This window comes from Colletotrichum fructicola (assembly GCF_000319635.2).
Source record: "Colletotrichum fructicola Nara gc5 chromosome Unknown KSG_Nara_v1_contig01, whole genome shotgun sequence".
NCBI lineage: Eukaryota > Fungi > Ascomycota > Sordariomycetes > Glomerellales > Glomerellaceae > Colletotrichum > Colletotrichum fructicola.
The window spans coordinates 5,534,892-5,547,401 of record NW_027094051.1 but is presented as its reverse complement, the minus strand read 5'-3'; the positions used below and the strand labels follow the sequence as shown (position 1 = coordinate 5,547,401).

Genomic DNA, 12,510 nt, shown 5'->3' with positions numbered 1-12,510 from the left:
AAGCCCGGGGAGAACGGACAGTCAGGAGGTGCAAGGCAGGCAGGGCGGGCGAGATGTTTGAAATGGAGAAAACAGACAGACAGTGACAAGGTGAAATTAAGCAAACATAAGGAGTAATAGGAATAAAAGATCGCGCAACGGAGAAGAAGGAAGGAAGAAAAAAAAAAACATGCCAAGAAGGGGAGCTGTCGAGAGCTATTGGCCAACCAAATTGCACGAAGCCGGGGTTCCATCTGCCGGGACCTCGTCGGGGGGCCCCTCCCATCAACCTAACGCTCCACACCCGCGCACCCTGGCCGACTTACCTCATCTTGCATGGCAATCCTCCATGGTCCCCACCTGCACGAGAGCGATGCACCGTACCTGCGTGCTGTGCTGGTGACACTACGCAGTACCGACCCTCGGGGAGCAACTCCAAGAAAGCGCAATGGGGGCTTTCTGAGTAAGGCAATTCAGGCAAAGAAAGATCCGGGCCACTACTTCTGACGGGACACAGCCTTTTTTCGAGAACGGCATGGTTCTGGAACATTGGAAGCCGTGCCATGTGAACAAGCGTTGTAGTCAATATCGACGCCAACACTATGGAGATGCGTCCCGCATTCTTCAACTCCACCTTCAACTTGCATGTGCATTGGCACGCGGGCACAACGTCAACCACTCTACTGGGACCATCCCTCTCGCAACGCCAGCATGGCACTGCATCCCTCGTCCACATGGAAGCCTGACGACATGCAAAGAGACATGTCCCCGGCCAACGACGAGAAAGGTGCGACGTTGTCCACCTGGAGCTGAGCTGGCAGGCTCGGCGGGCGAGTCAAGCCCGCTGTGCGGTCGGGATCGAGATCGAGATCGAAATCAGAATCCCCATCTCGCTGTTGCTTGAGAAGACTCGAGAAGACTCGAGAAGACTGCATATTACGACCACATTTCCTACCAAATGGGCATAACGAGGCTGTCTAGACAATTTGAACACGAGCGGAAGAGGGCACCCTGGTGATTGCAGCCTCATATGTCGATACAATCTGAGGCGATGGACCTGATCAAAGGTTACCAAATCGCTAGACTCGCTCGAGAAATCTAGCGGCCACCTTGTTCCATTGGCCGATGATCCCGATTGGAATTCGGGGTCAGCTCCGGCGCCTTACCTTTCCCGCCCTGTTTCGACATCGACTCTTGCAAGCGCCGACAATCAGTAACTGCACCATCTTAAAAGTATTTCTTTCAATCAGCGGGAGTCGTTCTTTTGGCGGCATGAACCAGGTTGCATCAACACACCCAACTCGCATTACCAATTTGGCAACGCTTCAGATCTAATCTAAGCCGTCACCCCGCCGTCATCTATTCTCGACTTGCTACAACACTGCGCACTTCCCACCCCGGTAAATCCACAGTTCAATGTATGTATTGAGTCGAGGATGCAGCGCCTGTCCTGAGAATATTCGCTTCGTGCTGGTGGGAAAATGAGATGCAGACAAAGTAAGCACTGCAAGGTACCTTGCATCCTCCATATCCAGTCCTCGGATGTCAGTTATCAACCCCACTACCGAACCAACACGTCTAACACAGTTCCCCGCCCACCACCAGCCGTTTTAACACCCGCCACCCGTGCCGCCCCAGCCCATACGTATACCGTTATCGCTGTAAAGACCCGACGCCCCGGTACCCCTCCCCAAAAAAGTGTCGTCACTGAGGATCAGGGTCCGCTTTCCAGCGACAGCGTCAAGTCAGCATTACTGCGCGCTTTTCCTCCAGCCCCTATGAAGAATCATTCCCGATGATGGCCAAGAACTTCAGCTCGTGATTATGCAACGAATCGAACTCAGCTTCATATGGAAATATGCAAGCTTCGCACTTTTCCCTTGAAAATCTCGCCTGCACAGTAAGCAAGCCGGTCGTCCCTCCAGTCTGTTTCAATATCGCACACGAGTTCAGATTTGCCCTCGCAAGTCGCTGACACACCGAGAAAACCATTGTCAACAGTCATCCCGCGGAACCATCTCTTTTGTCGCAAGAATTGTGCAAACAATCGGTGAAGTTGGCCTCCCGGACGCAACGGGGGCTTCGTCGCGCGTTCTGCCCCCGGCTCCGTCTGTTGATTACTGACTCCCGCGGCCACCTCCGTATCTCCCGGGCTAACAGGAGTGGCGCCGCAAGCTTACGTGTTGAACATCATGAGCCACCACCATAAAGGCGAATAACTTGGCAAAAGGGGAAAAGGGGACCCAACACGCTCATCTAACTGAACAAACTTCAGGTCAGCCGTGACGAGGCGCAATGAAGTGGTCGCCAAGAGCCAAGCCAGGCATGCGAAATACCCAATTCGCCTCAGCCTCCCGTGATCATCATCACTGCGACCCTCGTCGTCGTCACTGGGTAGAACACCTGCTTCCCTCTTCTCTCGTCTACTTACCGCAGCCGCCCAGCCCATCAGAACAATTCCTCCCTGGGAAAGTGTCACTTTCGGGACAGCCACCCGTAAACTTGGCAACTTTGTCTCTTAAAGTGTGTGTGTGTGTGTAAGATCCAGCCGTCAAAACGACCCGATGCTCCACAAAGGGACACAACCCCCTCCTCGGCGCCAAGCGTTCCCCCCCCTTCATGCTGTGTAGCAAAAATAAAGGTGATCCAGGTCTCATTTTTTTCTTCAATGTTTAAAACGGCCGCGCAGCTTGGCTGCGGTGCTTGCCAAGCCGGTGATATTCTCGCGAGCCAGCCAGCCAGCACCTCGAGCTGTGTGGTCAGTAGCATTGTCCTTTAACACAGAACTCTTGCATTCTGTTCTCCGACAAGTGTGTGGGGGAGGGGCTATTGTGCGGAACAATAGCTGAGGCGTTTCGAGGTTATGAGAGTAGAGAAAGGTCCACGTCAGCTGTAGTCTCGACGTTGTCCAACACCGCTCAAGGGATGCAGTAGACATGCTTTCTTCGTGTCCGTTTGCTGCGCAGGCTGCTGAACAAGCTCTCGGCGAATATCGCAAGTCGTGACTTTGAAGTCCCGTAGTATCTCAAGTAGACAAGGAGTGCTCACGCACCCGGGGTCCAAAAGAGATCCGACGGTAACTTGCACACCTATCTGATGGCGTCGAGTGAACATACCCATCTCACGGAACACGTCATGTTGAAACGTATTGTTAACTCATTTGAATTCATTGGTGCGACTGTCGCTAATCTTCCTCTCACCACCTCATGCTTCCCCAAGACAGCACGTCTCCTGGTATCTAACTCAAACCCCCTTCCCCCTCTTTCTGTCTCGTCCCCTACATGAGGCCTACCGCTTTCCCATCGCTGAGCGTGCTTGCTCGGTAACACCAAACTCATATTTCGAGTCAAATGAACACAAGTCAACGCCCCTTCTTCAAGCCCGCTTCGCCGGCGGGCTGATCCATTCCCAAACATGTACATCAGGGTGCTCATATCAGGCCCCATCATTATTCGCGGCGGTTTGTTTTTGGTCTCCTGGCCCTCTTGAGAGCCCTTCTCCCCATATACACATAGAACCATATCCATATACTCCGCAATATACACCTTCAAATTTGAAATACGGGCTCATGCCGGAGCCGTCCGTTGTTTTCCGTGATCCGCCCTGATGCGATGCAACATAATCAAGTAAAAGCCGCTGCGCCACGCTTGCCGTATTCAACAAGACACAAACTCAGTCGCTCAAAAGTCCTCAAGGAGTGGGCGGCGGTCCAAGATCGTCCCCAGCTCGCCTGCTGTGTGGCACGCTGGGTGACCGCTGGTCGAACTCCTGGTGTTGAGGTCGGACTCCTGGCCATAGTGGCGGACGATTGACTTGAAGCGTGGCTTGGTCTGGAGATCGGTGAGAGAAGTTGCTCATGGTTCTTCCGAGTGCTGGCGGATGGGCCGAAAGCGCAGCGGCGGGCGAGGGGGTGAGAGCAGAGGCGTCGCTGGTCGTCCTCACCAACCCCACTCGCTCGGGAACATCTTGACTGCTGCGCTCCTCCTCCAATAATTGAGCCAAAGCCGCACCTTGTCTGGGCGGCGCGGGAATGACAGTAACCGGCAGGCTGTCTGTCTCGGGTGTCGGACGCATCTTTTCTCTGATCTTCTCGGCCTGGGTGGCGGCGAAATCCTCGAACCGGGCTCTGAGGTCCCATCGGCCCGTGTCATCGTGGCCTCCTCGAATTTCTTCCTTCATTTCAGTCTGGGCCATGACCTCGGCGGGAGGATCACGAGCGTTGCGGCGGAAGACCAACGACCTCCACCCCTTCTTGTTGAGCGACGGGTCTTCTTGAGCTTCTGTGTCAATCTCCACGGCCTTGTGAGTGGCTTGTCTCGGCACAGGCGCTGCCATGGAAAGCTCATCATTATCAGAGCTAGAATCGCTCCTCGACGACGAAGAGCTACTTCTCGACATGGCGACAGTGGCATTGCGTTGTGTCGCATGTGGGGCGACCTCGGGTGTTCTCGATGTCGTTTCTGTGGGTAATTGGTATCTGACGGCATAAACGGTGCTGGCCGCGCTCGCGGTGTCAGTACGGCTCACGGGCGTTACCGCGGGAGCTGGCCGTGATGGCCACATTGGCGGACGGAGCAAGCCACCCTTATTTCTTTGCCCATTCTGGACATTGGGTGCGGCGTTGGCGGCGTTGTGATTACCGCGGTACCTGTTGGTAATTGATGACATGCCAGGCCACAGGTTACCTCTGCCACCGGACTGAGGACCTTGAGCGCCGGTACCACTGTCGGGACCGTCTGGGCCACCATCATCTCTCGGCCCGCCCCGGTTCTTTCTTCGTCGGAGCCACGGGAATTCGGAAGCGGACACTTCCAGCATTTCGTCTCCATCAAAGATCTCCCGTCCCAGGATACCGTCCTTCTTCTCTTCTCTTTCCAATGCTTCAATACGTTCGACCCATTCCCATACTACCACACTGGCGGCGGCAGCACCGACCCAGCGAACGTAGTCTCCCCACCCAGTAAATTCAGGTTTCGCCATATCCAACACAAAGAATACTACCGGGACGAGAATGGCGAAGAGGGAAAGGGTGGAGACGAGAATCATGTTCTTCATCAATGGGTGGTAAAAGGCGTAACGCTTCTTCATAAGCGAGTAGTAAATGACCCACGCGGCGTAAAGTAAGCCGAGTGAGAGTTGGAACAGGTAGCTCAGTGCGGGAACGGCGTCGACGAAACTTCGGGGGCGGGCGTTTCCGTTGCTCCCGCTGGAGGGGTACTGGAAGCTGTTGAGGGCGCTGAAGATGAGGTTTAGGGTAATAAGAGCGAAAGCGGTCCACTTGATAATAACCTTCTCCCGCTGCCGTGGGAAGAGTCGTGTCAAGGTTTGGGCTTGCGCAAGCCACAGAAACGTGTCGGAAATGAGGCGGATGACCTTCAACTCGGTACCGTCCATAACCTCCAACTGCATCTTTTTGGCATCTTGAATAGCCCACTGGTACTGCTCCTCAGCGACTTTGAAGGTATCGGCGCTGGCAATCGTTAATGAGATCGCGACGGTCACGGCCGCTACTTTCTGCAGCCATGGACGTCCGCCGATGCTGATTCCGTTCGAGGTTCCTCCGCTGGTGAAGCCTCCGCGTCGTCCGAGATATACAACTCCTCCGTCAAGAAAGGATCGGGGCGTAATAAATAACATGATGACCAGCATATACGCTGTCACCGTCGTCGCGGCAAGAGCGTAGCATACTGGGAAGATTGAGGCGTAAAAAGGGTCGCGCATGTCGGTGTATTGAACCGTGCCTCCGGATGTGGTTTCTTCATAGTTGATCCCGTTGTTCGCGATTATAATAGGTGCAGCAGTCGCGAATTTGACCGCGGCAGCCCCCAAAGAGGGCAGAGGACTCGCCGCTGGTAACACGGCGTCCTCCATTGTCGCGGCGCCGACTCGTCGAGTGCTTGTCGATGAGGAACAGAGCGGCCAGCCGCAGGCGAGGATTTAACGAGGTTTCCTCCTATTCGCGAACACTCGCCATCGAATTAACCATGCAGTGTTCGAAATTTTCGCGGAGTCGATTGAAGGTGGCGGGTTGTCGTCGGGGGGAGAACGCGAGGTCGTGGGCTCGGTCGGGCGGATGCAGCGAGAGTCGAGGGACACGGGTCCGGGCGTGCCAGTCTCTTCCACAATACAGAATCGTCAAGGAATCGGCACGTAATTCGGGGGTCGAAGCATCGATTAACCAAAATCCTCCAGTACCGGTGAAGTAAGCGATGAACAGTCGCGGTCGAATTGTCGATAAACGGGTCGTGATTGCAGTCGTCAGTGGCCACACTGGAGAAAAAGGTTCCAAGAAGGCTTGCGTGTGGGGGATGTGGGAGGGATCGCAGGCTGGGCGCCGAGAGATTCTTAGGAGAGTTGAGGAACAGTCTGAAATGGGGGGGACGAAGGGCGAAAAAGGGAGAGCCGGGGGTAAAGACGGGCAAATCAGCGCTATTTCGGGGGAGTACGGATTGGAGGGCAATGGGGGAGTGGCGCCCTGTATTTCGTTGCGCTTTGTTGAAATTGCTGGCCAGATCTGGGCTCTTTTCGCTCGTGGTGGAGTCGTAGACCGTCTCGAAAGTGTTTTGGAATAGTAACTCGGGGGGACGCGGATGGATATGGGAGATGGGGTGAAGCGACGCTGCGCTGAAGGGTGATGGGTGGTGCTGGTCGACTTGGACAGGGGGGCGTGGGGAGACTTGCTGCGGGAACATGGCGAAGCATACTGTGCCGAGGACGCGCTGTACTGTGACACGGTGAGAGACATAGTGTGAAGCGTCCGGGTCACTCCACGCACACCCCTTTGCCGTGCTAACTGCTGGGGCTAACGGTGCTGGGCGCTACTGGATACGACTCGGGCGACGCGGTGTTGCACGCGATTACAGTGGCGAGATTGCAACGGAGTCGAGTAACTGCCCATCACAGATGCACAGTTCGATGGCCAAAGACACTGTACGAATGCAGTCCCAAGCCAGAGGGACCGGCCGCTGTAGAGATGTCGCGACACCGCGCGATCGTGTACTGACAGCCTTGGCAGACCCGAGAGAACTCGGACAGATCTACAAGCCCAAGAAAAGGGTCTTTGCCGTTGAGGATTGGCGATTGACAAGACGGGCTGCGGAATCCGCTCCAACGACATCCGTGCCGTGTTCTTTCTACATACATCGCCATGCGGCCGTTCAACCTCCCGCAATCTATCGGTCAATTAATCGTCGATCCCGTGAACGTGTTTGTACTGCGAGCTTGAGGGATGATGCGCGTAAGAGAGTGCGAGGCGGCAAGGTAGGAGCCTCATCGTCACCAGGGTATGGTTGCGAGAAAGAGAGAGAGCATGCCTCTGTACACCTACATTGTAGACTCCCAGAAGCCTCTGTCCTGTGCATGAAGCCTGCAGCAACGAAAGGGCATTTAGTCCGCCTGAGCGCACGATGGCACTGGCACTGAAAGCTGTAGCGAGAAATGAGACGAGAGGGGAACAACGACGAAGGGCGGGATGATGACATTTACTCCCGAGTTGGAGGATTTTGACGTATATACATGTAGCATGTTGTCTCCGGGTGCATATCGCATCTCCCAAAGAATCACAACAAGCATCAGCCATTCTTCAACAAGAAGGTAACTAAGGCAATGGCGGTGACTCTGGACCATGTCCGGCCGGCGTTGTTGAGCAGAATCCTCGTGGCTGTCAGCAACTTGCAGCAGCATTAGAGGAAAGACAGCGTCGAGTCTTCTGATTACATAAGATTCCTTCGGATGTATTGAGAACAGGCGAGACACTGTACGCCCGACACTAGACTGGGCTGGCTGCATGGCACCCCCCGCCGTTAGTGGTTGGAAAAGCATGTCTTGCGTGTGCCTATTGCGAAAACTGCGCGCAGGACTGCACGGCAGTGGCTGCTCAGCCTCCCCGCCTCGAGGGAAATACCCTGAAACGGAGACGGGCAGCCGTGCTGATCAAGTACAGAATTCAGATGGCTACCAGCCGTCCCCTTGGGTTCGGAGCGTTTTGTCTTGGCTCTTGAAACGCGGGAGAGCAGGAAAATTGCGACTCTTTCCTTTGTCGTTGTCGGCATCCCCTCGAGTTCCCCTCCCGACGTCGATTACCTCAGGGCATGATGAGGTGGTGTAGGACAAGGTCTCGAGAACGAGGGCTTGCGTGCGGGAGAAGCACAGAAGATGAGTGCCGGTGACATCAACCCGATCGCTGTCACTGGGGCTTTGCAACTCTAACTCCCGAGTCGACATTGGTGGTGGTGCCTGACCTGGCCCGACCAGTCAGCATTTCGGTCAAGACATCCAAAGTCCAACTCACCTCACTGAACTGGTGTCTGGGTAAGCAATTAGACGGTCAGTGGGCGACAATGACCGTCTGAACCGGCAAAAGATGGACGCTGTATCGAGCGGCCGTAGCGAGTAGTGTGCAGTTGGTGGCCCACAAGCCTGCCGCTGCCTTCGCTTCGGCGGCCACTGGGCTGGAAGGGGAAATGATGAATGACCTGCCGCCGAAGGATTGCACACTGTGTCGGGGGTGTCCAGCACAGTGTTCGACTCTGGGTCCACCCCCGTTCCCAGGCTCGAGTGCATCCGTTCGTCTGTCCACCAATCATGACGGGCTTTCGGCGAAGTATGGGGACAAAATGCAGTGGATGCCGCGCGGGCCAACATACCTAACGGGCTAATGCTCCAGGGGAGAGTCCACCACTAACAAGGGCACTCTTGCTGAACGAGGTGTGGTTTCCGGTGCGAGCATCACCTTCTCGGGAAACTGGGACTGTCCAAGTCCGGATGAGGGAGGAGCTCGAAGCCGGGGCCAACGGCAGATATTCATCGACGCAGGGGAGTCGAAGGCATCGCCTGCATCTTGAGAAGGTGCTTCTGAGAAATTGCAGATGGCCAACAACTCGTCACCGGCGCACAAGACGTGGGGGATGGACAAGGCAAGTCGGGAGGGAATTCGGGTCGAAGAGAGGAAAGTGATGGACGGCCCAAAACCTGTTCGCTCTCTGGATAAATCGAGCTGGAGCCAATCACCAATCTCCGAACTTATGGGCCGCATCAACCCCGCAATAGATTGCAGGTGATTGTGAGGTGGTGGTGGGTGGTGGTCTGGCCTCAGTTGCTGTTCCTGCCTCCCAGTTTTTTTGTCCTGTGAAAGGACGAGGGGAAGAAAGGACGTGGCTTGTGCTCCTCCTTCTCCAGGTTGTGCTGGTCCAAGTGGTGAAAGAAAGAACGGCCAGGCAGCTTCCCCAACCCGAGTCCCAGTCTTTCCACACCTGCCCGTCTTGGCTCTGTCCCTCTTGGCAAAGCTTATCGCTCGTGGCTGGCCCAACTCTTGGCGATTTCCTTCCCTTCATCGTTCCTTTTCTTTCCGTCCGCCTTCCGTTTGGCTGCAGCGTCCATGTGCATCCGTCCAACACTCCTCCCGCCCGCCTGACTGCAAATGCCACTTTCCTTCTCCAGGTGAACTGCATCTCCGACCCCTCGAATGCGCACTTTGCCCATCTCCGCCATCAGACATTGACACCTTCGGCAGAGAGACGGAAACACCACACCACACTCAATCACAATCAGTCCATACGGAGACTTTCCGCTAATAGACTCCTGTCGCACTAATTTGCTTTCCACGGTCTGCAGCTCGCTCCGGTCCGTCGCCCTCTTCAACCCAATTCTCTTCCTGATGCTAGTCAAGCACAATTCCCCCGCATCGTGCCTCGTAACGAGAGTACATGACTTGGCTCCTGTCAGCCTGCCTGTCAGCTCAAGGTGAGGCGACTCAAGCCAGCGCCGATTAACGCGACGCACGCCGGCAAAGTCTCATCTCAAAACCCCGAGCCGACACGCGACAGTTGCTGGCACTGACCAGATGTTGCCACATGCTTCGTCTCGAACTGATGCCAACGTCGATCCAGACTGCCTGCCAATCGCCCAAGCTGGCAGTTTCAATTTTGTCCAGTCCGGTATCACCGCCAGCCTGGTATACTACGTCGCGCCGGCGCCTTTCCTCTCCCAGAACCGCGGGACTTCCTTTCTTTCTCCAAGTCTGGTCTGGTCTTTATTAGCCCCCGTGTCGTTTTGAGCTGCGACTTGCCCCCAGCTCACATCATGTCTTGGCCTCTGACAAGCCTTCACCCGATGCCACGACCCTGTCGTTACCTGTCCAGTTTCTATTCAGGGCTCGGCCAAACTCTGTCAGAGACGTGCAATCGCCAAGTCGGCCCCATCCGGTAAATCTCCTATTCCCTCAGCTGCGCGATCTCCCGACACCTTCTGCGTTCCCAGGCGCAGCCTAATCAAGGGGCGGCGTGGACGGTTTCGCTCGCTCCAACGCGGCAGAAATGCAGCACGTGGGCAGACTTGATAACGCCCGCTCTCGCAATCTGTAAAACACCTTTGCCGCCTCACTTTCGTGAACAAAACGAGGCCTGACACTATTTGGGGCAGCTGAGCGGATGTTTGCGCCCCTCAGGGCGATTTGCAGCACACCACAAAGTGAGATCTAGCTGCGATGAGGCTCTTGGCGATGCTGGCAGCACAACTTACTTCACTTTCACGTTCCGAAAGTCTATCAGCAGCTTGCAAGTAGGTAGGCAATAACACGCCAACATGCTCCAGACCCCTCTGGGAGGTTTAAGCGCCTTGGCCTACTCATTAGGTACGCTACGCCGTACCAACAAGCTGCACGCTTCCCAAGACGTGTCGACACCCATCTGCGCCAATCACGGGACGGATGACGCAGAAATCTCCTGATCCAGCCTTGGGACTACCATAACCGGCTTAGAGATCCTGTTTGCCCGAGGTGTTGTCGCTGTAGCATTCGTAATTGTTATTGGGACATCTCATCCTTGAAGGCACCCAGCAACACGTCAGGAACCGTCTGCATATTGATTGCCGCACCGCTGTTGTTGTACGTTGTGCTGGACAAAATGCCTCAAAGCCCAGCTATCGATCACGTAGAACACAGAAGCTGATGACAGCATCTGCAAACTGGTTTGCAGATACATTGTTTGCCGCCCTCGGCGATTTCTCATCTTCTGCCTCATTGTGACTCGTCGCTCAGGCCTTGGCGGTTTAGAGCCAGCTTCCGAAGTAAAAGTCAGGCGTATCTAAGGATGTGTGAAACTTTGACCAGACACTTTGTGGTCTGCTCAAACTACTCTGGCTTAGAAACAGAGAACATCCGGCTGATTCTTGGCGTCCCTCGTAATTCCGTGAGCCGAATCTGTAGCTTTGGAAGCATCATGATACTCTGATACGCATCAAAACTCGGGAGCAACCGAAATCATGATGTAAACCATTCAGGGGTATCATTTCTTTAGTCTCTCTCTCACGGCGACGACGACAGCCGTCATCAGCCCTCCTTCTCGAAGCTATCATTGAGATACCCGACAAAACTCTCTCTCATCCTGTCCGAGCTAAAGTTCCCGACGCCCTCAAGCCCGATACCCCCACGATTCAACCCGACAAAAGCCCTCCTCAGCCTCTGCAGCTGCGGCAGCCCGACCTTGCGCCCGGGAAGCTGCACAACCAGATCCTCGCCTGCACCGCTGCTGCTACCACCGCCGCGGGGGATCTTCACCTCGCCGCCCTCCTCGTCCCCCTGCCCCTCCAGGATCTTCTTCACCACGTCCTGCGTCTCGCGGTCGAGCACGTACAGGTAATCCCCTCCCGCGTCACGGCTGCGCTGGACGGTCGCCTGGTTCGGCTTCACCACCTTCCTCCCCGTCCCCGCGACCGCGTCCCAGATGTCGTCAAACACCTTGCCCGCCTGTGTCTCGTCGTCGTCCCAGATGAGCGTGAACAGCGGGCTGTCCCACCTCGTCATCGGGTTCGGCTCCTCGTAGCGGAAGACGAGGTTCTCCCAGTTCTCCTTGTCGTAAGGCTGCTCTTCCACCTCCTCGTTCTCTCCCATCGCATCCTCGTCCGCTTTGGCTTCCGCCTCCGAACGTGCTGCAGCCGTCGACGTCGTCGCCGCAGCTTCCTCCCTACTCCTCAGCCTCTCCTCGTTAATCCCCCTCGCCCTGTCAACCCCACACCCGATCTGCAACACCACACTCGGCGTCCTCACAGCTTTCGACTCGCAGTGCAGCTGATACCGCCATCCCTTGATGTAGTTCAGCCCGTCCAGGATCACAATGTCGCGGTCCGTGAGCACGCGCTTGACGGCGCCGTAGACCGCCGCGCGGGCGTCCTTCTCCGAGGCGTTGGCCGAGCGCGTGTGCGCGCGCACCTTGTCCGGGTCGAGGTCGTACACGTCTCGCGAGATGGAGAGCGTCGAGTCGGAGATGTAGTGGAGTCTGTAGGGCGGCTGCTTGCTCGAGGACGAAGAGTCCGCTGCGGCGGCCGCGATGCGCTTCGCGAGGTGCGCTTGGAGCTGCTTTGCGCGGTGGGTTTTGCCCGACGTCGGGAGGCCGGAAACGATGATTAACTATAACATGACGCTCAGTCAGCATCGCTCAAAATTGAAATGTGAGCGTACTTACCGGCATTTTAGAGGCTTTGGGTTGTGAAGTTGAAGATTGAATTCGTACGAAGTTAGCCGGAGCTTGGAGGGGT

The 12,510-nt window shown here is 55.8% G+C and overlaps 2 protein-coding genes across 2 annotated transcripts; both read right to left on the bottom strand.

Annotated features, from left to right (window-relative positions):
• Positions 1-3,669: 3,669 nt before the first annotated feature.
• Positions 3,670-5,850, bottom strand: prr-4 (pH-response regulator protein palH/prr-4; the record flags this gene model as incomplete). The annotated part of the gene is made up of 1 exon (XM_032034631.1): positions 3,670-5,850. One exon carries the CDS (start codon positions 5,848-5,850, stop codon positions 3,670-3,672), a length of 2,181 nt encoding a protein of 726 aa, XP_031886271.1.
• Positions 5,851-11,305: 5,455 nt separating this feature from the next.
• On the bottom strand, positions 11,306-12,443 carry kti12 (the record flags this gene model as incomplete). Its single annotated transcript, XM_032034629.1, has 2 exons — positions 11,306-12,382; positions 12,438-12,443. 2 exons carry the CDS (start codon positions 12,441-12,443, stop codon positions 11,306-11,308), a joined length of 1,083 nt encoding a protein of 360 aa, XP_031886275.1.
• Positions 12,444-12,510: the final 67 nt, after the last annotated feature.